Source organism: Tympanuchus pallidicinctus, unplaced genomic scaffold (genome assembly GCF_026119805.1).
Source record: "Tympanuchus pallidicinctus isolate F22 unplaced genomic scaffold, pur_lepc_1.0 scaffold22, whole genome shotgun sequence".
Taxonomy (NCBI): Eukaryota; Metazoa; Chordata; class Aves; order Galliformes; family Phasianidae; genus Tympanuchus; species Tympanuchus pallidicinctus.
The window spans coordinates 14374198-14402056 of NW_026294739.1; the positions used below are offsets into that span (position 1 = coordinate 14374198).

Here is a 27859-nt window from a genome sequence, read left to right on the forward strand (position 1 = left end):
TGAACACTGTGATAAAAGCTGCCAGGGGTCTCACACTAACCGTGCCTTCCCGTTCTTAAGTCCTGTTTGCCGCAGCTATTGCTGTGGTATGGATTCTTTCCAAAGCTTTTCCCCTTATCTACTTGCATACCTAAGGAACAAAAAGAAAGGTAACAAACACTTGTTCCAGTTTACAAGTATTTTCTCACAAAGCACATCGTTTCAAAAGAACTGTTCTGCTGGAAGAGCAGCGTTTCGGCTGGATCAGCTGCCTGCCCGCAGCGCTTCCAGCCTGCGCTATTTCTCTCCGCTCGGAGCTTTGTGGGAGGAGCGTTGGCCGCTGGTGTTTATGCTGAAGGATTTCTTTAACGGAGAATCAGTAAAGATGCAAAGAGTGGAGGAATGCAGGGTGCTGCAGAGCTGACTCGTGGAAAAGGAATCTCTGTAGCTTTGTAGGAAGAACACAGCTTGGGTATTTCTGTAGAGGTACAGAGGACTGCTGGGCACGCACGTCCCTGGATGACTGCTGTGGGCTGAGGATGGCCCCCCTGTGCCAAGGACTTGTGTAGGATGAGGCTTTAAATCCGAGACTGAGAACAGCGTAATTCTTAATAAACACTTTGAAACCCTTTTGCACTTTGTGTATTACTCTTATTCTTCAGAATGACTTTGGAAGCTGCTTAGCAGGCCTCCTGGCTCTAGTGACTCACATAATGCAGGAGGAATATTTGTCCTCAAACCTGCTGTTGATTTCTCATTGCCTTGAACAGGAGAAATGCTGTTTTCTACACTTGCGATCAAAGTTATTTCAATCGATCAGAAGCAAGCTGTCTTTTCCTTTTTTCCTTTCCATAAAACAAATGGTGCTTTCTGCTCTTTTGTCCCTCCCAAGGAATTTATGTAATGACAAAGATCACGTCATCCATATGGACAGAAGGGCTTCAGACGGGCAAGATCTCGTTAGGAGAACTGCTTTCAAGCACGGCATTTCCCCTTAGGCTTCCTGTGTGGTGTGTCCATGGCGTGCAGAATTATTTAGCTTTCTGCTTTAAAGTTGGGATTTGCTTGCATTTGGTACCAAAGCAAAGCTTGCTGCAGGAGGACTCCCTCAAAAAGTCAGTTGTGTTTTGGAAAGGAAGCTGTGCTACGACAGCGGTTCATCGTGTTGAAGCAGAGCTTTCCCCCTCCTTAAGTTAGCCTGATTTTGATGTCATAAGCTCCTGCCATTTCCACACGGGCAGAAATAAAGGATTTTGCTGTTTCTTAATTCTCCCACAGTCCTTCAAATTCTCATTATTTGTTCTGTGTAGTGGCTGCTGAGTGAACATGACCATCAGCCCAGCAGTAGACGTGTACACAGTCATTATTTACGAGCAGAAGTTTCATTTCATACCTGTGTGTGTGTGTGTGCTGTCTGTAACATTTCATTTTTCAGTTTCCTTTTCGGTTGAGTGTTTTTCATCCATTTTGTTTTTGTCTTTGTTTTGTTCCCCATTCAGGAGCAATTATGTTTGCCTCTCCATATTTTAGAAGAGAAGGGTTTGACACAGGTAGCTGTGACTGTGCAGGCGCTGCTGGAGCTGGCACCCCCAAAGCAGCAGCAGCTTCACCACTTGTCTGCTGTGTAAAGACCTCCGGGACTTTTGGGTTACCTTGGCTAAGCAGAAGGACGTCAAGACTTTACTGCCCGTGCAGTGCATCCAAACACACAGAGCTCTGTTCTAAGGACACGAGTTTCCGTGATTCCTGACAGGAATGTTTCGCTTCGTTTCTCCATTTTTTTTGGAGATCACCACAGTTTCCAATCACGTTTTGATTAGCGGTAATTTTGCCCCCTGCTGATAAAATGGGTGGTGAGGAGGGCAGGGAGTTCCAGGGGCTGTTGGAGCCGGCTGTCGAAACCGACCTCGTAGGTGGAGGACATTGGTGTCCAGTGTGGAAAGCTGTTCCCATAGGAATTCATTTCTCTAATTAGACAAAGAAAAAGAAAAGGTGGTTGCTGCAGTGGGCACGAGGGGAATGAGATGTCATTCCTTCTCCACGGGATTCAGAGCAAGCTTTCTTTGCCTCGTGAGAACAGCAGCTCTTTCCATTTTATAAACATATATGTATATATTTTTTAAAGAATTGCAGCACAATCTAACCAGTACAGTGTTTCTTATCAGGGTCAGTCCTTATGCAGCTGTGTTAGCATAGCCTCATTACTGAAGACGTGTAGGAAAAAAAAGGGGGTTCCCCCCCACCCAGAGGAAAAAATACTGCGTGTTTTCTCCACAAGAAACATCTTGGTAAAAATGCTCAACCAGAACTGTTTGAATTTACTGAGTAGCGGTAGCGTTCTTGCTGGATTTGTGTTCTGTTTGGGCTTCAAGGCATCTGTGAAAACATGAGCAACATCGGGGGTCTCCCACCTCCTCTCACCTCCCCCTGGAGCCCTGTGTGATGCATTTGGTTACTGAGTGGTTTTGTCACATGGCTGCCAAGAATCACGTCTGCATTTTGCCAGCACTGAGGTACAGCCTGCCCTGCGAGTCCATTGGAAGCCGTGCCCAGGCTGTGCATCTGGTGGGGGCTGCAGCACCAGGTGCAGGCGTGCTGAGTGTCACCACTGCTGAGAAATGCATCGTTTTAGGAGCATAAGGACTGAATTTCCACAGGTGGGCTGCATGTTGTCAAAGCAGAAGTGCTACAAAAGGTGGCTTCTATTTGTGGGCTTGGCAGGGCTTTAAACCTTTGATGGTGGGTGTTTGTATAGAGGGATGCACTGGTTCTACACAACTGCCATTACTTTCTTCCTCTTTCTTTAACATAAAAATGGAAATTCAGTATACAGGAACAGGAGAGGCAGCAGGAGAGTTTTGAATTACTCTTGGAAGTTAGTGTGCAAAGCACAGGTGGGGAGCTCTCTGTGCTCTTGCCCCAGCAACAAAGCCAAGCTCTCTACCAGATCAATTACATCTTTTTTTCCCCCCCCTAAGGCAGACCTTGGAAAACGCAGTTCTCCACGCGCACAGTTCTTTTGCTAGTTCTGATCAGTTCAGGCCAGAACAGTGTGCCACTAACGGGGGTTGCATGAGGTCTGAGACCAGCATTGTGCCTCGGAGTTATACTGGAAGCAGAATACGTGAAGAGGACTTTATAGGTGTAAAGGAAGGAGGAGTGAGGAATGGCGAGCTAAACGCCATTCTCACTGCAGTGAACCTGCTGCAGGGACACCGGCAAAGACTGCTCTTAGCTGGATTTCTTCCCCTTTTGATTTGCAGCTTTCTTTCCAGTCTGTTTGCTCCATGTCTGAGCGTCAGGACTCACCGTGATGGCTGCTGCATCGGTGTTTCACACGACAATTCCAGTTGCTCCTTATTGGCATTGGCTGATTGTGTTGCAGGTCACAAAGAACACATGAAAGGGATTTAAAACTGCACAGCCGAAAGGAGAAACCTTTTCAGTCCAACTAGCGCGTTGCTGTGAGCTCTGCAAGAAGTGAAAATGCCAACAACTCGCAATGTGTAGGAGAAGAGAGCAGCTCCGTGCAGGCCTGCTTTCCTCCCAAGTAGGTTTTATGTTTCACGTAATTCCACTTGCAGGGATTGTTGGGAATTCTTGAGGGGTTACGTAAGTGTCAGGAGTTACTGCTGCAGTTGGTTGGATGGAAGGTTCTGCCACTCACAGCAAGCTGCAGCGTAGCACAGATGTTTCTTGTGTTTCTCTCGTGCAGTTGGAAAGAGGAGGACACTGAGTTCATATTAGTTTTAACAGGAGGTCATCATTTGGATCATATGGGAGCACGTCACTTCTTACTAGCACTCGTTGCCCATGGAGTCTGTGAGGGTGTTGTTTGCTTTAGTCCAGCACTTACAGACAATAACACAATTAACAGCATTCAGGTCGGTGGAAGTTTCATTAATACGAGTTCATAGGAATTAATGGGTTGGAGGTGGAGGGTCTGAGCTGCTGGAAATGGCCGTGTTTGTTGTCTGGTTAGGACAGCCGCTCCGGGCTGCAGGCAGCACTCACACGTGGCAGCTGAGCCCACCAACAGGCAGTGCCACCTGGACCCGCTGTCACAAGCAGCAGCTCGCTCCGGCGCTTCCAGATGTCTGTGGCCACGTTAGGTTAACCTGCATAGCCTTGTGTGTTCGTGCTGGCAGGTACTAAGTGTTGACCAGACGTTCAGGACAAAAATCCAAGCCTAAGGTTTCATCGTACGGTTTATTTAATGTGTTATACCAAAAAACGGTTCTGTTTTGCAGACTAAGTGGGATTTTTTAGTGTGTTTATGTGCAATTTTTGTTGTGTATAAAATTCTGTTTTGTGTGAAGAGGCAATTACCTTTCCTTTCCGGGGCATTCGTGTTGGAGGATGTGGGAGGAATCCATCGGGGCGTTTTGTGCTTTGCTGGTGCTCATCCACCAGCTCTGTCGTGTCACCATCCTTCCTCAAACGATGGTGAGCACTGAGTTTGAGGCTCCGCAATGTTACCCCCCCAAAATGGAATGGCACTGGCACTGAGGAGTCCCTCACAGCATTGATGTGATGAGGTCAGAACAGCAGGGGTCTGATTCTTCCCCTCGTGAAGGAGGGGACTTGGGTGGCCTGGCTGAAATAAACCACAGAGAACTTTTCACACCACCGAGAACTCGTCTGCCATTCTCAGCTGTGACACAGTGGCAAATGGCTCTGTTATCCTTTTACGACTGTAAATGTTCCTTTGGAAAACTAAAAAAACCCTAGAAAACAAAAAATAAAAAAAGTGTTTTAGGAACAGAGGTCTTCTAAAGTGAATTTAGACATTAAAAAATCCTTTTGTGTAGATACCGTGATGTTTTACAAAGCAATCTAATTTTGTTATTTCTGAAAGCAGTGTAAACGTGTAATTAATAAAGGATTTTAAGGCTTCATCCCATGCTGTACGTCTGTAAATACATTCCATAATTTCTATGTCTGTTAAATATAAATATGTTTGGATATTGTACACTTTATTTTAAATTGCCTGTATTCTGCCAGTAGTGTGAACTTCCAGCACAATAATAATATAAAAGGAAACCGTGGGTAATTTGAAATAAAGTTGTAAGACTTACATGAACTGTTCTGCCTGCCATTCTTGTTGTGTGAATGGATGTCCCATCCTCTGTGCCAGCTGTGTATTCACCTTCCACCTCCTCACCTCATCCTGCCTTGGGTTCGCTCTGCAGTTCGTAGCCGTGCTGCACGCGCGCTGTGTGCGCTCACTGTCCGTTCAGCAGCCATGTGGCCACAGAACTGCAGTCGGCTCTGATTCCTCACCGGCCCCGTGAGACTCACGAGGAGAGCAGTGACTGAGGCAGCAAATGCAGCGGAGAAGCCCGGAGGAGCTGAATGGATGGCAGCATGAACAGAGCTCAGGCAAGAGTGGGTGTGCTGTTCCTGGAGGGTGTGAGTCCGTGTGGGCTGGGGAGGGTTGAAAAACTGCCCACCTGACAGGCCTGTAGCACCTAGTGGCCAGACTCGAGGTTTCAGCAGCCCTCAACACTGGAATAACAAACGTGGCTCTACTGTTGCTTTGAATAGTTTTAAATTGTTTTTGAAGAAGAAATACCCCCTCCTCGTTACATACAGGCATAGTGCTTGCTGATTTTGGAAGCAGGCTTTGCTGTGTCCATGCAGTTAGTGGGTTTGGGTGTTTGTTTTCTGTTTGAGAGATTAAGCAATGAAATGGAAGTTCTGAATTATTTATGATTTGGTGCAGTTTAACTTCCTACTGCCTCATTCTCAGCAGCTCTGGGCCCTTAACGAACCCCGAGAGGTGCTGTGTCACCCTGACGTGGGGAACTGGGCTGCAGGGGAGCCAGGCAGAGGCTGAGGTTGATTTTTATGATTTACTTTATATTTTGTTTGCTGAACAGCAGGTGAAGACACAAGCCCACGTCGTGCTTCAGATTTCAGCTGTTTGATTGCATTACTGAAGCGTGCCTAGAACTTAGCATAAAGCAGAGAGAGACCATCCTTCCATTCTGTACTTTTTCCTTAGCTGAAAGTACCAGGAATAGGCATGCATTCTGGTTTAACCAGCAGTGCTCCAGTGTAATATCTATACTTCAACTAAGAGTTTGTCTAAAGCACCTGAAATGTCAGCACTCCCTTGACAGTCAGCTCAGCCCAGCAGCCAGGGCCTGGTGCCTGCCTTCCTTCCCTTCAGACAGAGTCCTGAGCCAAAGGCTCTTTGCTCGTGATCTCAGTCATCCTACTTGAACTTCAGAGCTTTTGGCACAGCTTAGCCTGGACACGAGGATGTTTGGATAGGGCCAGCAGAGGATGGTCACAAAAAGCACAGCTTGGCTTGTATGGTTTGAGCTCTCTTCTCTGTAAGATTGTTAGAAACCAGCCAGCTCAGCCCCAGGGCTGATTTTGCTTTGCGCGCTGTATGTGGCTGCAGCAGCATCGGAGAAAGGGCTGCCCTTGCAGTTAAATGAAGCAGGGCGTTGCACCCTGCCTGCTGCCTGGTCTCCCCGCACGGGTGCTGCAGACAGGATGGTGGGTACGGCTGTGGCACATCAGCTGTCTTTTTCCATGGCTGCTTTCCTCTGTAGGAGGGCATGTAGAGCTATTCTGCTATGTGCTGACACTCTGCAGTACTGTGGGAATGGAAACCTGCGTGCTTTGACTGCCCCCATGTTTACACTGCAAACCTTCAGCATTTTTCCCCTGGCTCGACCTACTGCTGCCACTGACACCGGGGTGAGCACTGCCTGAGCCCAGATGTGGGTGACCTGGCTTCCTGCCCCGCTCTGAGCCGCCGGAGCCACAGCAAACCCCATTGCTTCAGCCAACACCGTGCTTTGGGGGACTGCGGAGGAGGTTCTCAGGGCAGAGCATCTCATGCTGGTGAGTTACTGAGCCGTTAGCAGAATTGCTCATGAGCTGTATAAAATGCTTCAGAGGATATCGTGTTTCTCATTGCTTTAATGCAGTTTCCGTTTCTACTGAGGAAACAGTGTTTTTGCTGTACAAAGATCATTCAGGGTCTTAAGTTACAGGAGCTTCACCTTAACTGTGCATCATGAACTCTGTTCAGCCTGAGTTCTATTCCATGGTTTATTTAGTGCTGCTGGACACAGCAGTGCCTTACCCAGTAGGAGCCCTGGAGTACATCCGTGGCCACATTTCTTAGCGCGTCTTTTTCTTTGCTCCAGGTTTTTCCTTTTTGCCTTTCTCATTTGACAGATTCTTCTCCTGAGCCTTCCGGAGGTTCTGATAGGGGCCGAGGTTTCTGCGCACCATTGTGCCTCTCCACCAGGCCTGCAGCTGGAAGCAGGAGAGAGAGATCTCAGGGGGAACACTGGCACAGGAAAATGGCCGGAGCATCTCGCGCACTCCCCAGAGGCAGGAAGGATCGTCTGGCCCATGGTGCAGCTCATGTCCATGTGTAAGCCAAGGGCATCTGTAGCTGGTGGCAAGAGGAAGGGAGCAGCTCTGTGACTCCATTCCTGTGTCACTCATGCAGAGGGGCTGCTGTGATGAGCACAGCCCCGGATCATCTAAAGAGACTGGCTTTTTGTCTTTTGTTCCCTTCTTAACCCTTCTGCAGGTAGCTGCTGCCTTTGTCTTTGCCAAGGAGAAGGGACAAGTTTAATCTGGCTGGATGTGGCTCTGGGCAGCCTGGTCTAGTGGTTGGTTGCCCATGGCAGGGGGATTGAAACGAGATGATCATTATGGTCCTTTTTAACCCAGGCCATTCTGTGATTCTATGAATCTGTCCCTCGCTTGTGCCACCTCACACCAGCCAACTTTCTCAGGCCATTTTCTGCTTGAACAATAGCTGTGGTGCAAATGATTAACTCCAAGCTGCTGGTGGAGCAGCACTGCCTCAGCTTTGCTCCCCTTTACCTTCAGGATGCTCTTCAGCTCCAGGGCATCCTGCTCTCGTTTTCGTCTTTCAGCCTCTTTTTGTGCCCGGTCAGCGATGATGGTTTCCTCAAACGTCCAGCACTGCAGAGTGGCACAGGAGTTCAGCAGTCACATGAAAAACACATCCAGGGAGCACCGGGAGCCCTGTGGCAGCCCACGGGTAACGGGTAAACACAGACCTTCCTTCCCCACCTCCTATATTTGATCTTCCCTGATTCCAGATGGCAAATGTTGCTCATTACCACCACCAGTCCTAAGGCACTGAGAGCTGCTGCCAAAGTGAAACTGCTCATGGCCTGTGTGTAATTAACCTTCTGATCCTGTGGTGTAAAATGGCTGTCTGATGGGGTCTCAGGCAACAGATGTTGGTAGGAAGGATCCACGTTCCCCCAGGATAGGTAGCAGATGATGAGTGAAAACACTTGGGACACTGAGATGACAGCATACAGAGTGAAAATGGAGCCCACAAGCAGGGGAACGTCTAAATCAGCCACAGCTTCTCAGACCAGTGACAATAAGGAATGCCTACAAGTGAATTTTTTTTAGCCCCCTTTTTTCTACACACTTTGCTCTGTGCTGCCTGCTCCGCTCTGCCTGTGTATCTGCAATCAGAGTCCTGCAGCTGACGGTACAAAAAAGGCAGGATGCAGTTTTGCATGGGTGAGCACTGAGCTGCTGCTGCTGCTCTCTTACCTCGCTGGCAAATCTCTGCAGCATTTCCATGTTCTTTGCCTTTGATTCTTTCAGGGCGTTGAGTTCTTTATCTTTAGCGTCTGTGTCATTTTCATGCTTGTCCACCCAGTATTCCAGCTTCTCTTCCACCTTCTGCAATGGCACAGAGTGAGGTTTAGCAGGGGACAAAGAGCAGCAGGGGAAAGGTTTACTGCTGTGACATGCCTGCTCTCAGGATGGGGGTAAGACGCCCATCAGATCTGCACGGCCTGTGTTTCCTTCTCGGCCAAGCCTTGAAAAGATCACAACACTAGGAGTAATGATAACTTGCTGGGGACCAGCATTGGGGCAGCAGAACTGGACTGGGTATGAAGGCAGACTAGACTGGGCTTTCAGAGGTGCATGAAGAATGGCGATGCACTGGGGGTTACATCTGTGCACAATCCTGGTGAAGTAAATGACAACCAGAAGCCATTCTTCATGCACGGGAAGAGGGGTTTAGGAGACAGTGTTTCACAGTGAGAGAGCTTTTATCCTGCACGTGACTCTGTGGCCACATTCTGGATTAAACTTAGTGCACCAGCAATTAGGTCCAAGGGAGAGCAGTTTGTGCTTTCTCAGGTTGTGAACTTGGCTTTGTTTGACTCATCAATAGGATGGCAGGTGTTTCTGAAACCACCACACCGATGACTTCCTGCCATTCATGACTAACTTCACCATAGCAACAGCCATCACTGCTTAATGGAAAAATAATCTGAGGAAAAGCATCAGTCTTGTGACAGCGTCACAGCTGGACGTGCAAGGGAGACAGAGGGCATGGTCATCTGTGTGGGCCACTGCAAAGCCACCAGCTGCTGTCTGAGTGCAGAGAGGTTTGTACTCAGGAGGTCCCCTCACTTTGAAGCAGTGATCAAACTGTGGTTCTGGAACATACAGATCACAGTGTAACTGCTCTGAAGACGCAGCTCTTTTTTTGCACTTTGTTAAAAATTCTGTACCCTTTTCTTAAATTACAAACAGGCAGTGATGTTGGGTACCCTGCAGTAGGACAGGTTTTCTTCTGGTCATACGGTTTACGAGATGCCCACCAGTGGCATTCACTGTTACGAGCACTGCTGTTGATCATGGGAAAGCTCTGAACCTTTGCATTAACAGCAGAGGGACAGTCGTGGTTGTTTGCTGCTCAAGTCAGGTACAATAATCATGAGATAGCAGTTATTCAGGCCTGGTTCATCCTTAGATTAAGAAAAGGCATAATTAGGCTGGCAGTTTCTGACCTTTCTTTCTTAATGCTCCCACTGTGCAACACTTGGGTGTGCAAAATGGACACCCTAACTCTGTGCAAGAGCATTCCTCATCGAGTTGCTGGAAATCCCAGCTACTGCCAAGGATGGTTTAAACAAAATCCCTATTAGGTGGGAAGGAAAAGCTGTAACTCTGGAATAAACAGTGCCAGTCATTGTATGAACAGTAATTTTAAGGCAATATATCCAAATCACAAATATAGGACAGCTGGGTTAATTAGGGCTTGAGGGGAAGAAGTAATCCAACCAGCAACCATCAGGAACCTGGTGAGTTTGATGGAGCAATAATTGGTTTTCTTTAGAAACTGATCAATGTAATGTTTATCAGTTGCCAGTTAAAGCATTAACAGGAGAAGTCACACAGACCTTGTGGTAATGCCTGAGGAAATTTTCAATCTCCATGTGCACTCGGATCTCCTCGTCAGTTTTCCTCTTCAAATCCTATGATCAGTGCAGACAGAAAAATGTTAGACAACGTTGGGGCACAACACGCGTGCTGGTTGGCTTTCCTGATGCATTCCACCATCTGTGCTGTGATGGTGATGGAGAGCAGCCTGGGCATCAGGGGATGGAGGGAGGACTCGGGCAGCTTCTCTCAGCACTGTCAGCAAATGACTGTGCATGAAGTGTTCACAGTTGACATCATGCAAGGGAAGAGGAATGGCCTCACAATCCTGCTTCCTGCTGTGGCACTTACAGTTCTCCTGTTGCTGGGCAGTTCTCAAATGCAAGTGGAGCATGAATTTTTAGCATTAAAATGAATAGGAAAGAATATATTTTAGAGCAATCCATTTCGCTTGAAATCACCTTTAAAGGAACCAAATAAAGTTCTTTGCCTCATGTTTGCTGTTTGGGACCTGATGCAGAAAGTATTGCATCCATGTGATGGTTCCAGGAGCAGACAACGTCCTGGCATCACCTAAACCCTCTGATAAAGCTTTCCTCCAGGAGAGCAGCACTCAGGACAGCCGCCTCTGTGTGCAGAGGACAGACAGTGGCTCTGGTGAGGTTTTTTTTCTATTTCTTTGGTTGGTGTTTGTTTCAATAAAAAGGTTCATTCTCCATCCCCTTCCCACAGATCTGAAGAAATGCTGCCTGTGCAGCTCACCGTGCTTCAGCTGTAATTCCAAGGGACAAGGATGCTTGTGGTTTAAGAGAAAAAGGATGACGTGAGGGAACAGTGGGGCAGCAGACAAGCAGAGGCAGTGCCAGAACCCTAGGAGAGGAAGATCTTGCTAAGCAAGGATTGTTCCCAGCATAGTGCTGAGTCCTTCTGTCCTCACCTACACACAACCTGCTGAGTTGACTTTTTCCTTGCTAGGTAGAGATGCTTTTCAGTAAGGGCACTGGGGAACGGTTTACCTCAATTTCCTTCTTCAGTCTGTTCTCTGCATTGCTGCACTTCTTCTGGATTTGGTGCACCTGGAGGTCTGTGCTTCTCTTCATGTACCGGTCCTCCATGGCTGCTTTGGCTTCCATCTGTTGAAGCTCATGTTTGAGGTAGAGAATCACTTTGTCTCGGTTCTGGGAGAGGAGACAATAAGCAAAAGATGCATGAGAACAGTCCAGTTAATTTCAGCCACTGAGGTTAGGCTTTGCTAAACCCTTGGATTAGTGAGTGAGTGCCTGTAACAGGAGAGTAATACCTCAGCCTCACCTGTGCTAAGTTTTGTCTCCTCAAGTATACTTTGTTCCTTGCATTTGTTGGGCTTTGCTATTTTGTTTTGGCTTTTTTTTCCCTAGTTCTGCAGCAACTGTGTAAACACAGCATTAGGAGCAGATAAAAATGTAAATCTCAACTCACTCATATGTTTCAGTGGTTCTTTCTTGAAATCTTACCAAGTAGATGGTGTCCATTTTTTTATAAGAGCATTCAGTCAGAGCAAGGATTGCCAAGCAGAGCTGGCTCTGAGCTCCCAGCCTCTCCCCACACCTTGTTTTGTGTGGACCTGAGCTTTTCTGGAACAGCTCTGTCTCCAGCAGCAACTCCTCAGACAAGACTTCTGGGTGAGTGCACCCCATTTGTCAGCTTTGTGTGCATGCTTAGGAAGCAAAGTGCATTTGCCCAATTTGGGACTGTGAGTTTGTTTATTCCTTTTTAATCAATTTCTTTGAATGGCGGTTAAAAGTTCATTAAATCTAGGCCTGCAACTTAGTTGAACCTCCTGTAAAATGTAGAACTGCACTGCTAGTTAAAAAGGTCATCAAAGTCTCCTGTGCAATTATGTAAGACCAACTGTAATGCCTCTGGTCTGGCTCCCAGTTGCTCCATTACAGCCGTTCTCTCTGCTTTCCTGCCATGCTGTGATGGGTTTGATGCTCAGCAGCCAAACCTTGCAGCTGAAGATGAAATACCAAGGTGCTGGCATGTACGTGGTTTGAAGCCCACCTATCTTGTCTCTCAAGCATCCTTGCGTTCCTTAACAGTGTAAACATAGAAAAACACCACAGGAAGAAGCCAGCTCAGTACTGCTGTGTTTAAAAGCCTTTGCAGCATGACTCATTTGGAAAGGTTTCCTTATAAGAAGTGTTTGGAACAGCTAAAAGGCAAAGTCTTCCCTCTGCACCCCTTGTAGGACACAGTTAGGAACAGTAAAGCGTATTTATAGGGCTCCTGAAAATCAGAGGCCGTGGCTGATGCTGTTTGGTGGTTTTCAAAGTCATACCTTCAAAATATTTTGAAGCTTTCCCAGATCAGATCTTTTTTTTGCAGCCGTATCATCACAGGACTGCAGACAGCTTACAGACACAACCTGTTCATGCCCCATTAAGGCTTCCGGTAATGGCTTTTATTTTCCTTGATGAAATTTGGTGGGTGCTGGGAACAGTTGTGTTCCTACTCAGCAGACGTGGGAGGTGGCCAAAGCACTTTATCTTGAGGCTGCCTCGCTGTATTGTGGTGAAAGCGTGTCTGAATTGCAGGGCTGGCATAGAGATCAAGGGGATGCTAAAGGAAAACACCAGTGTTTTGTGGCCCTGAGGCTCAGCTGCTGCAGTCAGTGCTGCAGTGCTATCTGTGAAGGGTCTGGAAACAGGTCAGAAAAGGAGGGCTCGATGTAGGCTACAAAGAATTCAGAGAGGTGGGGCAGAGCATGAACACCATTTTTTATTTCTTATTTCGATAAAGCGGAGGGAAAACCACTTTTGATTTCAGAGCCCCAGGCTCAGCCAGGAAGGGGACCCGTCTGCTCTGTTTTCTTTGCTGCATGGCATGTTTGTGGTTTGGATTTGGTGTTACAAAATGTCTTTGTTAGAAGTGAGGAGTCTGGGGGCTTGATTACACAATGCAAAGCAGACGGGAAGCGAAATGCAAAACCCTGTGGGTGTTTACAGAAATGCGTTCACTTGGAGGGAGAGTCGGCTGCAGGCATGTGGGAGCTACTGCAGCCCAGCTGATGGGCCTGGAGCTGCAGTGCTGGGGTGTGTTGGGTGTTAGGTTGCACATAGCAGATGCAGCTGCTGCCCCCGACCCGGGGAAACCACCTGTGGGTTGTGCTGTGCCCTGAACCTCAGGGGCAGGCACTGGGAAAAAGAGTTAACATCTATTCATCTCTGGTTTATGGCAGCAAAGGGCCCTATGAGGACACAGCGTGCTTTCACAGCTAATGCAGTAAACCTCTGGGCTGCTAATTTGGGATGACTTCAGCTATGCAAAATCATAAATCATGTGTCCAGAACTATCACAAAACTGGCAGAGGGCAAGATCAAAACCCAGGAAATAGTTGTTACGAGCCAGTCTGCTCTGCTAGCAGGCAAACAAGCTGTTCTCTCAGATCTCTCAGCTCACAGATACCAGCTCAGAGGCCTGTCTGCTGCTGTTAGCCAGCACCAATGAATTCTGACCAAAAAACGTTGTTTGGTGGCAAAAGCAACAATACTTTGCTGGAGAAGGTATGCACATTTTGTGTTTTCACTTACTTTTATGTACTGCAAGTACCCCCTAGATCTCTCCGTTCTTCCACAGCAATGAGTATTTGCAGTCACTTAAAATGCAGCTGGCTACAAAATCAGCAAACAGGAGCTATGTGCTGGCAGCTGGTGCGCCTGCACTGTGTCTTGCTGCCTGCCTCCCTGCTTCCATGACCAGTGTGGATGAGCTTTCCTCTGGCAGCTGTAAAACCTTAGCCTGCAAAGCCTGAAGATACGCTTAGATCTACACACCTGCTGCAGCCGGGACTTGCAGCCCCTGAAAGCACAGCATGCAGCCCTACAGACACGTCTGTCCCAGCTGCCAGAACACCCCTGTGCTGCACCCCCCCAGAGATGTTTCAGGTGAAAGGACGACAGGGCTGACAGGTCACCCACTGTGATGATTTGTAATGTTCATCTTCATTGCAAGGGATTGAACTGGATGGCATCGAATGGTTCCAGGTTTGGCTCTATTGCAGCAGCTCTGCGTCCTGCTGAGCTGCTGTGGGGGCTGACGTGGCCCCAGGATCATCACAGACCTCCTGCTTTCCACTGAAGTCATCTGGTACATTTCCCCAGTGTAAACACAGAGCAGTGTATGGCTGTAAGTTGACCACAAAACCTACAGGTCACAAAAAGCGTCTGAGTGAATAGCAGTGCAAGAATTTAAAAGGCAACATCTCTTAAGTTTTTCTCCTAAACATTATCTTATCCAACACCAACAATTTTGTTTGTACAGAATGTCATCACTGCTCCAAGGAACCTGCATGGTTTTCTGCATGTTAGAAAATAAACGCAGTAGCAGCAAGCAGAATTCCTGCAGCCAGGTGACACAGAGGGGGGAATCTAAAATCAGACTGTTCATCGCAGCAGCTTTCGAGACAACAGTGTTTTCCAAAAGGAAACAAAATAAGTGAAAACATGTAGCGTTTGATTTGTGTTCTATTAGAAAGAAAAATGAGCTGAGCCAGCTAATACAGCTTTAATTAGCATCTCATTAAGAAACAGCAAGGCTGAAAATACACAGAAGCAACACGTGTGAAGCAAAGACCACGTTTTTCTGGTTCCATGAGGAGATCTGTTTGGTTTTGTGTTCTCAGCCACTGGACTGGAGACAACCATATAGGCTTTTGTCTAAAGGCCTATGTGTTATTATTGTTCAAAATACTCTAAAATCAGCAAGCTGTATTTCTGCTCCTAATTAGTTGGCGAGGTGACAAATCCTGCAAGTGTCTGTAAAATTGCCTATGGGGAAAATCCCATATGAAGCAAATAGAAATTATTCTCCCTTGGGAGACAAAGTGAGACACCATTATTTTTGGCACAGGAGGAAAGCACTACTTGAAAGTAGTCTTGTCTTTGATTTGTTATCAAAGCTGAAGCTACAAGGAAGCCCAGGAAAATACTTTTAAGCTGGAAACATAAAACCAAAATCCCAGATGGGTGCAGATCCCATTTGATGAGGCAAAAAGCAAGAATCAAATTAGCAGAAGGTACTAAAAGGACACAGAGAGGAGCATGTGCTCAGCGTGGGAGCTACACACATTTGTATGACTGTTAGAGCTAGGAGAGGTGCAGGGCAGGACAAGCACCAGCTGTGCTGCTGACTGTGCAGTGCCAGGACGGGTTCGAATCTGTAGGGAGAAAAACAGCGCACACCAAAAAAAAGAGCACTTCATCCCTCCTTCCTCTTTCAGTTTCCACAACTGCTCTCTCTTGGTATTCCTCCTAACTTGCTATCTTCCCACATCTTTCAGTGACTCCTTTCTGTGACGTCCACAGTTTATTCCTCGTGCTCTTTTCATCCTGCTACATTTCCCAGTGTACGTTACGCATTTCCAGGATCTCTGCTGGCAGATGAGGACTGACGTAAGTTAGTTTTCCAATCTTGTACATTCCTGCTTTCTTCTCTGCTGTTCTGTTTTAATGTCTCCTCTGGACTTCTGGTGCACGTAGATAGCTGTACACATTTCCAGTGTCGATAGATCCTTCCTGTTTTTGGAACCATCCACTTATTTACAATTAAACCTTCCACTACACACGCATCCAGGCTGCCAACATCAAACCTTCATCTTCTACAAACTGTACTCCGGCAGCGTGTCAGCAGCTTGAAATTCCTCTGTACAGCCAAATGTTTATTGGCTTGGTGGCCACTCTTCTGTCCAAGGACAAAATTCTTACTGATACGGTGCCTTTCTTCACATGCCCTTGCTTTCCTTTTCCTCTGCAACGAACCAAGTGTCAGATTCTTGTTCTTTCTTTCAAGCCTTGTATAGCTCTGACCTTGCCTTTCTTTTGCTTGTTTTTCATCACGTGTTCTTTTTCCTCACCTCAGCAGAAACAGGTTAAACTTGCACGTTTCTTCACCGAGCTGAGTGCTTTTGCTCTTTAAGCATGCGTGACCATCGGGTCTGAGCTGTCTGGTAAGCATCACAGTGATCAATTAAATATGCCATTTAATTGATCTGCACTTGTGCAGCAAGTCTGATGTGTCCAGAATGCCCCTGATCTACTGTGCATGCACAGACAATTCACGTGCTGAAAGAAAGGCTGAAGCTGTCCGCACAGATAAAGTTGATGGGGTGTGTGTATGGTAACATTGATCTGCCCTTGCATAGGGCTTGTGTGTTTGGGATTTTGTTGTATGTGGAAGCCTAGGAAATAGGAGAAAATTCTGATACTTTTCCCTGACAAAACTGCAGGTAGAAAAATGGCATGTCCCCACACCTGTTCTGACACACCATTTCTTAATCCCTCACCATCAGTCTTTCTTCTGTGCCAGGTGTCATGTCTGCACCATTAAGTATGACAGAACCTTAGATCCTGCTGTCTGCAGCTAATCTCCTCCTGGCTGCAGATTAGCAGCACTCACTCATGTCCATGCTTTGCAGTGTTCTTGCACAGCACTGCTTCTGAGGTGTTCTGACTTCATCAGAGCCTTTCACAATTATAAGCACTTTGAGTTTCTGCTTGAATACCACTGAACAGCATTCTTAAATTCATTAATAACTATAGTCAGGCTATAAATCAGTGTTGCAGTTATTCTGCTTCTATATTCTTAAATGATGGATTGCTACGTGTGCTGTGTCCTCTCATCTGAGTGCTAGTTCCTGGGCAGCAGGAGCAAGCTTGCTAACACACTTCCCCTGGCAAGATGCCCAGTGTTAAGTAATCTCACCTGAAGTTCTATTTCAGTTTCTTTCTTGACATCTTGCAGCTGTTTCTGGAGTGACTTTATCTCTTTCTTTCCTTCTTCCTCCCTGAAGGAAAATGGGAGAATACAGTTACTTGAATATATCAAGAAAAGCAAGAGCTGTGTACCTAGATAGAGAATTTTCAGACTCCTTATATGTTGCTGCACGTAGCTGAACACTGCTCCAATTAACCTGCTCACTCAGTGAGTTTGTTAGAGCTGAACTAAAAGAAGTGAAAAGCTTGCCCTGCTTCAGCGCAGCGTAAAAGCTTGCAGCTGCTTCCAGTGTTTGAGGAATAGAAAAGGCATTCATCTCTTCGTTCTGAACTTCAGTGTTGAAAGCAGTACATCTTCAGGTCAGAGAGATCTCACCAAACCTGGAAACTTCTTGGTAAGTAAATCCTGAAAGAAGGGACGTATGGATTAAGCAGAGAGGATGGGAATGAAAGGGAAAGTGAACCAGAAACCTTGAGGACCGAGCCAAAACCTACAGGGGTGTTTAACAGTTTAAACCAAAAAGGATGCAATAATGTTGTAGGTCTCGTTATTTCACTTTCCTTTGAGGGCTTTCCCAAGCTTTTATGCTTATCGTTTGATCTAAAGCCAGTAAGAAGAATTGCTGCCTGAGGCTTTGTACCCTATCCCCCCTTTACAGTCAAACATGCATTTCATTTTTGGAGTACTTAGCTGGGTAACTCTACTACAGAAGGTCCTGATAAGGAGTCCCAGCCTTATTGCAAACTGCTTTCAGACTGGTGTATTGACACAAAACCAGACAAGTATATGGTATATTTAAATACAGATCAAGTGTATGCAATGAAAGGAATGTATAGCAAACAGATAACACAGTGCTTAGATATGGTTGATAGAATGGAATAAAAATTATTATTCCCTTAGTGATGTTAAGTTGCATGCCCCTTTCTAACTCTAGTGTTGAATAGTGATTCCACAAGCAACTGCTGCTTTCATTTTTTGCTTTCTGACCCTTCCTTGGAAAAACAATAAATCCCTTGGTTTTAGATGCTGGAAGAGGTGGCTTTTGTGTTCACAAGACAATTGCCTCTGCCACCATCTGTGCTAGCCCTGCACTGGAAAAAGGGAGCACATTAGCATTTGGGTCAAAGCAGATCCTCCTGGGCATCGTGTAACCTGAAGTCCGTATGTTGCTGACCCTGGCTTGAACAGATTATTTGCTACTCTGGCTTCCTCTGGGGACAAGGAGTTGAAGGTCAGAAAAGTCCTACATCACATTATGTTTTAATTGATATGGAGCAGTGTTTGCATTAATGCAGACGCTGGAGTCCAAGCTCAGACAATTCCAGTCAGATTAGTATCAGTACAGGCAGTTATTTCTCTCTCCAAGGGCAAATGCAATTTGTGAAGTGCTCAGGATAATTCAAGCTGAAAAAGAATCCTTTCCATATCTTGATGTAGGATTTGTTTTTGTTTTCCTTTTATATAGTATAATGAGGGAAAATGGGCTTTGGCTCCAAACCACTAATCAGAAAAGTACAGAACACAACTCTGACCTGATGAGGATGTCATTCAAGTTGCTTTTCTTTGCCTTCTCTCTCCCATTAGCTTCTATTAGGCTATCAAATGTTCCTGATTCCTCCATCTTCTTCACAGTGGCTGTAATTACATCACTCACATGCTGCCTGCCAGAAAGAAAATGAACACAAAGTAATTAGTAGGTGTACACTGATACCACAGTGTCTGCACCTTTATCAATTATTATCAATTATGTTTAAAAAAAAAAAAAAAAGGAAATGCAAGATCCATTTCTGTTCTTATGACTTAGCAAACCTAAGTGTGCCTCTCCCATGGCACTTGCTGCTTCCAGCTCTAGAGAACTGTGTATCTGGAAGAAGGTCCAAGTTTATAACTTCACATTATGGTCTGAATGTTACTCCAGGAAATAGAGAAGAGGTGCAGAGGTACCCATGTCGTGCCAGCTTGTGCTGCCATCAGGAAAAAGGCTGCAGCAGTAATGGCAGCTTGATGGATCTTGGAAGATGAGATCTGGGGACACACATGTGTCTATGGAGGGACACCTGGGTGCCAAAACGTCCTGGTGCAGCCCTAAGGCAATCCTAACAAAGACGTGGGCTTGCCCAAGTTGTTGAATTTCATGGTGCATATGGTATTGCTATTTTGGCTGCATTTTCCTCATTGGTGTCAGGATTTTCTTGAAACTCTTTGTTAAAACATTAGTGGACAGAAGCCAGGATGTAGAAAAATGCTTACAGAATGCTCAGCTCCCCAGTCTGTCTTTTAAATCAAAGGCTGCTGGTATTGCTGCCAGTGAAGGCACTTGATTTAGATCAAAAATGAAAATTATTTGGGGAAAAACCCAAAACTTACTTTGGTTTTATTTTTTATAGCCATTGATTGTTCTACAAAGGAGAATGGTTCTAGCTGCCAGAGGTTCCATGTGCCCTACAGAGTAACTGAGTTCATGAAACAACTCTCAGACCCAGCCTTGAGCGTTCATGTCTGCCAGGGAACCTGACTGCCTGCACCTGACTGCATCCTGGGATGAATTCTACTCAGCCATTGTTAATTGGGTAATGTTTCACAGCCACATACAAAGTAAGCTCATTGTCAGTACTTGGCATCCAGATGCAAGCAGGAGTCAGAACCAAATGGTCTCTGAGGCCAGACCCCAGTGCTCTCTTTAGAAATAGTCGTTCTAGATCATGACTGGGAAACACCAGCAGTGGGAGAGTGGGAAGCCTGTATTTTGCTTTGCAAAGATAGAGTGAGAACTTTACAGCTGTGAACATCCCTCACAGGCATCACATTTACGCTTCACTCACCTGTCAGCCTGAATTTTTCTGAGATCATCTGCAGACAGAGCACTGGGTTTCATGGCCCTTGTGGAAATGTGATGGGCTCTTTTTGGATTCTCAGAGTTCGCCAGCTGCTGCTTGCATTCAGTGCTTTTCCAAGACTTGGAGGTAACAGTTTCCCCCCTCCCCTGCCTTGCAGAGCTGAGCTCTTGATACTTAATGTCCAGCACATTCTGGGTGTCTGTGATTTCTTTCGTTTTCTGGCTGTTGATCTAAAAAAGAGTAAGAGAAATCTGCTTGCACGTTGAGCAATAGGAACAGACCCTCTGCAGCTTTATGTGGGAGGAAGAAGAATTAATAATAAACACAAATCCACCTATACTACAACCAGTTGATGATTCTACAAAGAACTGAATAGCAGAAACGTTCCATCTAGGTTAGATTTGAGCACCCCATTTAGACTTACTGAAGTTGATGGGATCAAAAGGCCAAAAGTGACAGGACTCAGAAGGTCAGCTCACCTGCCCCAAGAGGTGATGATTCAGACATTTGTCTGATACATTCTTAAAGACCCCCCGGCCACGGAGACGTATGCCCTGCAGTCAGTACCAGCGCGCCACTCTTGTAAGGAAGCTATTTCTGAAACTTCAGCAGCTGAGCCCCTGATTTCTTGTCCCAGTCTCTGTAGAAACAGAAAAAAAAGCCTTCCTTCCTTCTTTGCAGCAGCTTTTATGTACAGGAAGCTTGTTAGTCTGTTTCTCCTCAGCCTTTTCCCTATCTGGGCTTGTCTTAGCCCTGCCTGTCACCAAGGCCTTTGCTTACAGTGTAGTTGTTACAACAAGAGCTGATCTTAGCCCGTCGCTGAGTACTTAATAGCAGTACCACCAGAGCCAGCTAATGCAGAGGCTTCCAGCCTCATCCTAGCCCATAGCTGCCTACTGCCCACCCTGGCTGCTTGTGAAATGGAAAAAAGAACTCGCTGACAGGAAACATTTTCCAGCAAGAGAAGAAAAAATCATTATATTTTTAGCAGTCCAGATCACAGCACAACCACACCAATGTTTGTGCCAACGCAGCACAGAGGGCAGAGCGAAAACAAGAGGTCAGACTGGGAACAGTGCATGCTAGCAGTCATTCCAAGAAGGCCCTGATGGAGAAAGGCTCCGTTCGTGTTCCGAGGTGCTGCTGTGGTCAGTGGGGCAGCGTGCAGGGCACTGCAAAAGGCTGATCCTCCTGAATGCAGCGTGCAGCTCGGGGGGGGAGGAAGCAGCCCCTGCACTGCGTGACTCAGCACTGGGTGCAGGAGGAGACTGAGCGACTCCGCGCTTAATTTTTGGACGGTGAAATTTACATGAAATGAATCTCATGCAAAGTATACGGAGACCTATGAAAATTACATGGTTAATTTAGGAGGAAGAAAAAGGGGTTTAAATGGGTTGATGGTGAAGGCTGTATTTCTGAAATAACTATTCTAGGCAAACAAATGGCTTTAATATCATGTAGATTTTATGGATGCTGTAATAGGTGTTTGTAATGTCTGGGAAAGCTCAAGACAGGCTATAACTGGATTATCTGTAAACAGTAGAGAATTAAGCACTAATAATTGCCAAAGAACTACAGGAGAGCAAGGAGACTGTAAATTGCATGTGGTGCCATCCGTGCAGTCCACAGCTGTTTATCTTTTGCTGGTCTTTTGCCCCAAATCGAGCAGACAGAAAGGCTGCTTCCTCTGGGGAATGCACTGCATGAAGCAGCCTACAAGAGTCCCTGATTTAGGAACAAGCAACACTACGACTAAGGCTCTAAAAAATGCCAGCACTTGAATATGTCAGTATATGAAATGTCAATCAATGAAAATGCCACAGATCTGTTGGACTGACAGAGCTCAAGTAGCATGAAGGGTGCTTTGCAAATACAGGTCTTCTACCAACGCAGTGACAAGAGGTAAATGTAAATGAGAACAGGGACAAGTAGCGAATTGCAGAACACCAGAGTTAGCAAGGAGCTTCCCCAGAACCATTCTGTTTTGTAAACTGTTTCCTCCTTGATCTGTATTTGCATCTTTAAGAACACTACTGAGGATTGCACTCTATGGGAAAACTGTGTGTTAAGAAATTACTTAGTAAAAATGAGCCTCTGTGTTTGAAGAGGAAAACTAAGTGTTCCTTTAGGAGGTCTGTCAACCTCAGATCGTGTGAAGGGGAACAGCTCCCATCCTTGTTGAGATCTGCGCTTTCTGTGTTGCTGCTGCTGGCACAGCAGAGCTTTCACACCCACATCTGTGAGGGAGAAACACCCTCGGCAAACAGGCGACTGGCTCACCGTGCTAAGGAGAGGAGCGCCCTCTATCGCACAGCCCTAAATTCAGAGCAGCTTCTGATTGAAGCATTCTGATGAATGCCGATTCATTGATTTACTTTCCTCTTCCATTCTTAATTGATACATCAGGCACTGAATAGCATTCGGTCTGAAAACTTGGAGCTCAGGTTTTATTTCCATCCAGGTCACACTTTTTTTTTTTTTTCCCATCGTTTTTAGTTAAGCAAATTTCAAACTCTTTTTCAACTTGAAAACAGCCCTGCTCATCACTTAAATATATGAGAACAGAACTTACAGCAGTTTACCCACCAAGACGATCCCACCTTGTTTCTTGTGTCTATCACATACTCTTAACAGCCACCATACATACAGAAAACAATAAACCCCTGCCTGAGCACGGATCTGTACTTTATACCTCTCCCCAAAACCACTTAGTTGTGGTGTCTATTAGAAATCAACTAATTAATAACAGACGTCAATAACGAGTAGTTACTAATACATTTTGAAGGGAAATCCTTCTTCATGTGTTGTCTGTGGGGACTAGAGGAGCCTCAGCACTCACGGAGTATCAGAATGACCCTGATTTGGGTCATAGTTCTTGTTTGTTAGTAATTCAGAAGTGGCAATGCACTTATATAAGACTTCAGACATGTATTGTTTATTTTTCCTCAATCCTTTACTTGTCATCTAACCATGGAGGTTTTAAAACTAAGCCTCGGAACCTCATCTGAGGTCACCAGAGTCCTTTGCACAGCCTTGCCAAACGCTTCTCAGTGCTGCTGCAGTACAGATATTAAAACTGATCATCTGTGTGCTTTTATTGCTTCTTCCCCCGAAGGGTCATGGAGAAAAAAATACCTGAGTGGCTATTTAAAGAAAGCTAATAGAAGACGTAAAGGACAAGAAGAAAAATGAGAGGTATTTTCTTAAAGAGCAAGAGGCACATACATGGCTGGTGTCTGTCTTGCCCTCATGTGAAACTGGCATGATGTAGCCAAGGATTGCGAGCTGATCAGCACAGTTCTCCAGCACAGCAGTAAGCAGCAGAGCTTCCAGCCGACTGAGTTTCTCCATTTCTTTAGTGCGTGTGCTCTTGCTAAGAGGAACAGAGACAAGAGGTGCCCATGAGAAAAGCAGCATGGTGTTAGTAACAGTAGTTTAAACTAAAGGTAGACCTGAAATAGCCTTGATTGCAGCCTTCTATACACTTCCCTAGCTTTGTTTATAGCTTTTCATACACTGTTTATAAGAGGAGCCCTGCTCTGCTAATGGCTGCCTTCAGGGACAGAGGGAATGTTTAGCTTTCACAAAACAAAGCTCTGGTCCCTCCTGCAGCAGATCTGGGAGGGCAGGCTGAAGAAATGCAGGACAAGGTGGCCTCGTTTGGCTGCTCTACCTACAACTGCATTTGTGCCATCTGTAAAACCCTTGCATAAACACATCCTAGGCCTGCAGAATATTACAGTCCAATCTGCAAGCATACCACGTAAATCACTCATAATCTGTGTAACAAACTACAAGTGTCAGTTCTTCTTTCTTTTCAGACTTAGAATTAATGACAGAGTGAAGATGCAAGTTCTGCTTTTGCATTTTGGTCAGAAAATGTATCTTTCTAGCTAAGAGGCACTAATAAAATTCTTTTTTAAAATCTTTTTAAGAAATCCACGATGTACATTCTGAGTTTAAATAACACAAGAATAACCTAGTACATGCAGAGGGCTAATGCTAAAAATATGGTGGGAAAAAAAAAAAGATTTGTTGTGAGAGCTCTGACAGATGATGACGACAGCATTCTTCAAAGAAAAAATAACACGGCTCTCATTGGAAAAAGTGACTTATTTGGAAACAAAGGAGGATGCAATAGCTTCTCCTCTATTTCACAAATAACTTCTGTCCAGGAGAGAATTAACTCAAGATATTAATGTCTGTTAGGACAACTCGCAGCTGGAATGCTTCTCGAAAGCCTGCTGGTTTGCACCTCCCGTGTATCTCCTGTTATAGCCATGGATTCACTCAGCAGATGCCAGTGCCAAAGCAGCTCGCCCTGCCTGGTCTTATGATGACTTGGAAGTGAGAAGGAAAACACTGCCTGGGGCACTTAGGAACGTGACAAGCAGTGAGTGAGGTCTCACACTCTCGATCCAGCCACTGGCATTGGCCTTACTGATGGTGCTTCGCTGAACTCCTTCACTAAGCTCTAGTAATAAAAAGGAAGTATATATGAGGGACTCCGATTCCCCCAAGATCTTGGGCTGACATTCTTTCCCTGCTGATTTAAGGGGAAAGAAAAACAGATGAAGAAATATGGTTGAGACCAACCAGGAGAGGTGTGGCCTGCTGTCCCTCTGAGGATTGCAGCTCCCTCTGCTGTGTGGGGTTCCTGGACACACACTTCTCCCATCCTGCTGCCTGAACTCCGATGGCTCCACGGGCAGCATTCTGTGACAGCATTCCTCTCACTTCTTCAAGGCTATACCCATCCATTCCAGTGAGCGAATCCAAAGCTGAGGATGTTGCATCTCTTCCAGCTCAGTTTCACAGATGTAGTGGCGAAAAGACATTCTGAATTGCCACAGAGGCAACAGCTGGGCCGTGAACCAAAGCTATCTTCCCTTTTATAAAAAAACAGGCCAGTATTCGGAGCCTTACAAAACCCTGCCTAGCCCTGCTGTTGGAGCAAAGCTTTAGGGAGCGTTTATTGATCGGCTGAGACACCTCCGCTGCTGTGACAGTTACTCAGTTATTAGAGAATATTCTCCTGGCCCTGCCGGGCCTGGCTGTTCCTTACCTCCTCACCCCCGCCGCCCCTAGCACCGCCGCGGCGCTCCCCGCGACCCCGTCTCCATGGCGACCGCTGTGCCCGGGGGCCTCGCGGGGCTGCCTCAGTAAGTGCCTGCACGGAGCGGGTGCCGAGACCTATCCCCGAAACGCCGCCCGAAGCAGGAAAGGGACGTGGGGACAGAGCGAGGGACGGCGAAGGACGGCGCGTTAGGGGCTCGCACACTGCCTGGCTAGCTCGTAGTTTTTGCGCTCGGGCGCTGCAGCGGGCAGCCCGCAGCCGGGGGCCTTGGAGGCGACATCCCGGCGGGCAGCGCTCCGCCTCCTTCTTTCGCCGCCATCTTGGCCGGGCGCCGTGGTGGTGAGCGGGGCTCTGCGGCGGTGCGGGGTGCTGCCGGGGGGGGTTGCGACGGCAACGGGGCTCCCGGCGGAGGCGGGGCGACCTGGGCGTTGCGGTTCGCGGTGTGGCGTTCGGGGAGCGGGCGGGATGGCGCCGATGTACGGCGGATGGAGGGAAGCGGGGGTGCCGTGCTGTGAGGAGGCGGAGCCGCCCCGCGGGAGCCGGCGGTACTTCAGGGCTCGGCGCCGGGCTGCGGGCGGCCCGCGGGTGCGACGGAGTGGCCGGTCGGGGCGGTCACGGTTCTGTGTGTCGTTTGTAGGCCTGCCGGGACTGCGCTGCAGGAGGACGCCATGAGCGGGAGGTGAGTGCCTGCCGTGCGCCTTGGCACGGCTAGACTGCAGCGTTGCGGTGATGCTGCAGGCGGCGAGCAGATGGCTGTGGCTGCTCTCATTTCCCAGCACTGCGCTGCCCGCTGGGCACTCTGTATATCTGGTACATCACTACGTTTGCGTTGCCCTCTTTGAAACCCCTGACTTCAACTGGCTGTAGTGGTCCGTCCCTGAAGGGAGCTTATAAGCAGGAGTGGGGACTGACTGACTTTTTACGTGGCCTAATAGCGATAGGACAAGGGGGGAAGTTTTAAACTGAAGGAAGGGAGATTTCTGTTAGATGTTATTAGTAAATTCTTTACTCGGAAAGCAGTGAGGCCCTGGCAGTGCTGACCAGAGCCGTGGGTTCCCATCCCTGCAGGTGCCTGAGGTTGGATGGGCCCTGAGCAGCCTGAGCTGGTGGGGACAGCCAGCCCATGGCACGGGGTGGGCTGGGTGGGCTTTGATGTCCCTTCCATCTAAAGTTGATTGTTTGAACTGAGTTAATTTGTGTGTTTTCCATGTCTTTAGGTTGTGGTGCAAGGCCACTTTTGCTGGCTACAAACGTGGCCTCCGAAACCAGCGGGAGCACACTGCCCTGCTGAAAATTGAAGGTGTTTATGCCCGCCAGGAGACAGAGTTCTACTTAGGCAAGAGATGTGCCTATGTATACAAAGCTAAAAAGTAAGTCAGCCTCTTACATCAGCTTTAGCAAATGCTGAGATGTGAGCAAACGATTTATGTATCTTTTGATAGAATAAAGAAAAGAATTCAGCTCAGCTTACCAATAAAATGCAGTGTCACATAGAACAACTTCCTTAGCTTGTCTTAGTTTTAAAGTTCTTTGTTAGCTTTGAACTGGATGGTGTTTTTGTCCTTCGTTCAGATCAAGAATTAATGTGAAGTGTAATTTGTAACAGTGAATGATTACGTTGAAGGAGCAAATGGGATGAAAAAGAAGCTTTGCTTGAGGCTGGTGAAAACTGAAGGCAGGTTGATAGAGCAAATTGAAGTGAGATGAATTTGAGATGAGTACTGAGTTTTTGGGATCTTTAGTGGCAGAATATTTTGTCAGGCAAAAAGAAGGTTGTATACCAGCTCTTTTGTGTCACAGCTCTGTTGCTTCTGCTGTGCTAGCAGTGGTAGAGGCATTAAAAATAGTTGTTTGTTGCCTTCTGCTTAATTTTTCTTTGAGTGTAGTTGTTAAGAGGTCAGACATGGAAGTGAAATTGCCTTAACTAAAATCGATCAGGCTTTTAGCATCACCACAGTCATTCCATTTCTTGTAAGGTAGCTGCTGCCTGTCTCCATGCCTGTGGTGTGTCTGGAGAAATCTTACAGATAAAGGTAATGCATTTCCTTTGGAATGAGACTTGAGTAAGTTTTACGTGTTTCTGTTTCCTCAGCAACACCGTAACCCCCGGTGGCAAACCCAACAGGACACGGGTGATCTGGGGGAAGGTAACCCGCGCCCATGGCAACAGCGGCATGGTCCGTGCCAAGTTCCGCTCCAACCTCCCTGCCAAGGCCATTGGACACAGGATCCGAGTGGTGAGTAGCTTTGGGAACGAGGGGTTCCTTGTCAGCCTTGGGGTGCGTTTTAATCTCATCTTGCATGTCTGCTTTTTGTACTCTGCCCCGCTTCCTACCTACTGGCAAAGGGGCTGCGGCATCAACTTTCCCTCTTACTTCCCAGATGATTGCGTGAGGTGCATGGCAAAGTCCTAAAGTAGGCATGGGAAGGCTCTTTGGGCAGGAGAGCTGACTGCTGGGTGGGAACTTGTATGCCATCAGATGCTTCTTCAAGTCGCTTGTTAGGCTTTCTGTACCTTTTCTGCATAAATGGAAGTCGCTGTTAAAGTAATGGAAGAGATCCATGATTCAAATTATAACTACAAAACTTGTTAAATTGTACAGTCCAGTAACAGGAATTCTAATGTGATTCCGTTCTTGTGCTTTTCAGATGCTGTATCCATCCAGGATCTAAATTTTTATTGGAAATAAAATACAGAATGTGTTCCATTTTCGTATGTTCCTGTTTTTAATCCCCTCCACCTATATTGAAAGATCTTATTTTTCAGTGGCATAACACCACAACACACAGCACAGTGATGTAGTAGTGACTCTGAAGTGGCTCCTGAGCTGGAGATTTGACCAGTACTTGTTAAAAGCATCTGTTGAGCAGGTTACCTTTGAAAAGGTGAATAACTGACAACCTTTATCCTGACCAGTCATTGCCTCCAACATAGCATCTGAATGTTTACAACCTTTGTAAACTGTTCACCCAGAGTTTCTATAGAAAATGAAATATTTCCTCAATA

General features: G+C 46.6%; 3 protein-coding genes across 6 annotated transcripts in view; 2 read left to right on the plus strand and 1 right to left on the minus strand.

The window, feature by feature from the left end:
- Positions 1–5062, plus strand: part of LRCH3 (leucine rich repeats and calponin homology domain containing 3) — a 51917-nt gene extending 46855 nt beyond the window's left edge. For all 3 annotated transcript variants that reach the window (XM_052686896.1, XM_052686902.1, XM_052686901.1), the window contains one exon: positions 1479–5062. In XM_052686896.1, coding sequence (XP_052542856.1) covers positions 1479–1607 — 129 coding nt within the window. In that variant the 3' untranslated portion in view covers positions 1608–5062. The remainder of the gene's footprint in view (positions 1–1478) is intronic.
- On the minus strand, positions 30–23192 carry IQCG (IQ motif containing G). 2 transcript variants are annotated; one of them, XM_052686936.1, is made up of 10 exons: positions 23001–23192; positions 19761–20005; positions 18471–18599; positions 16927–17008; positions 11202–11363; positions 10206–10280; positions 8557–8688; positions 7843–7944; positions 7085–7260; positions 30–130 (listed from the first exon to the last, which is right to left on the minus strand). In XM_052686936.1, the coding sequence occupies exons 1-9, from the start codon at positions 23190–23192 to the stop codon at positions 7123–7125; spliced, it is 1257 nt and encodes a 418-aa protein (XP_052542896.1). In that variant the 3' UTR covers positions 30–130; positions 7085–7122. The 2 variants fall into 2 exon arrangements, with proteins under 2 accessions (XP_052542896.1, XP_052542895.1); XM_052686935.1 differs by lacking the exon at positions 30–130 and having other exon boundaries at positions 7033–7260.
- Positions 23193–25104: 1912 nt separating this feature from the next.
- Positions 25105–27560, plus strand: RPL35A (ribosomal protein L35a). The gene is made up of 5 exons (XM_052686951.1): positions 25105–25191; positions 25490–25531; positions 26070–26222; positions 26945–27089; positions 27502–27560. The coding sequence occupies exons 2-5, from the start codon at positions 25521–25523 to the stop codon at positions 27523–27525; spliced, it is 333 nt and encodes a 110-aa protein (XP_052542911.1). The 5' UTR covers positions 25105–25191; positions 25490–25520; the 3' UTR covers positions 27526–27560.
- The last annotated feature ends 299 nt before the right edge of the window (positions 27561–27859 follow it).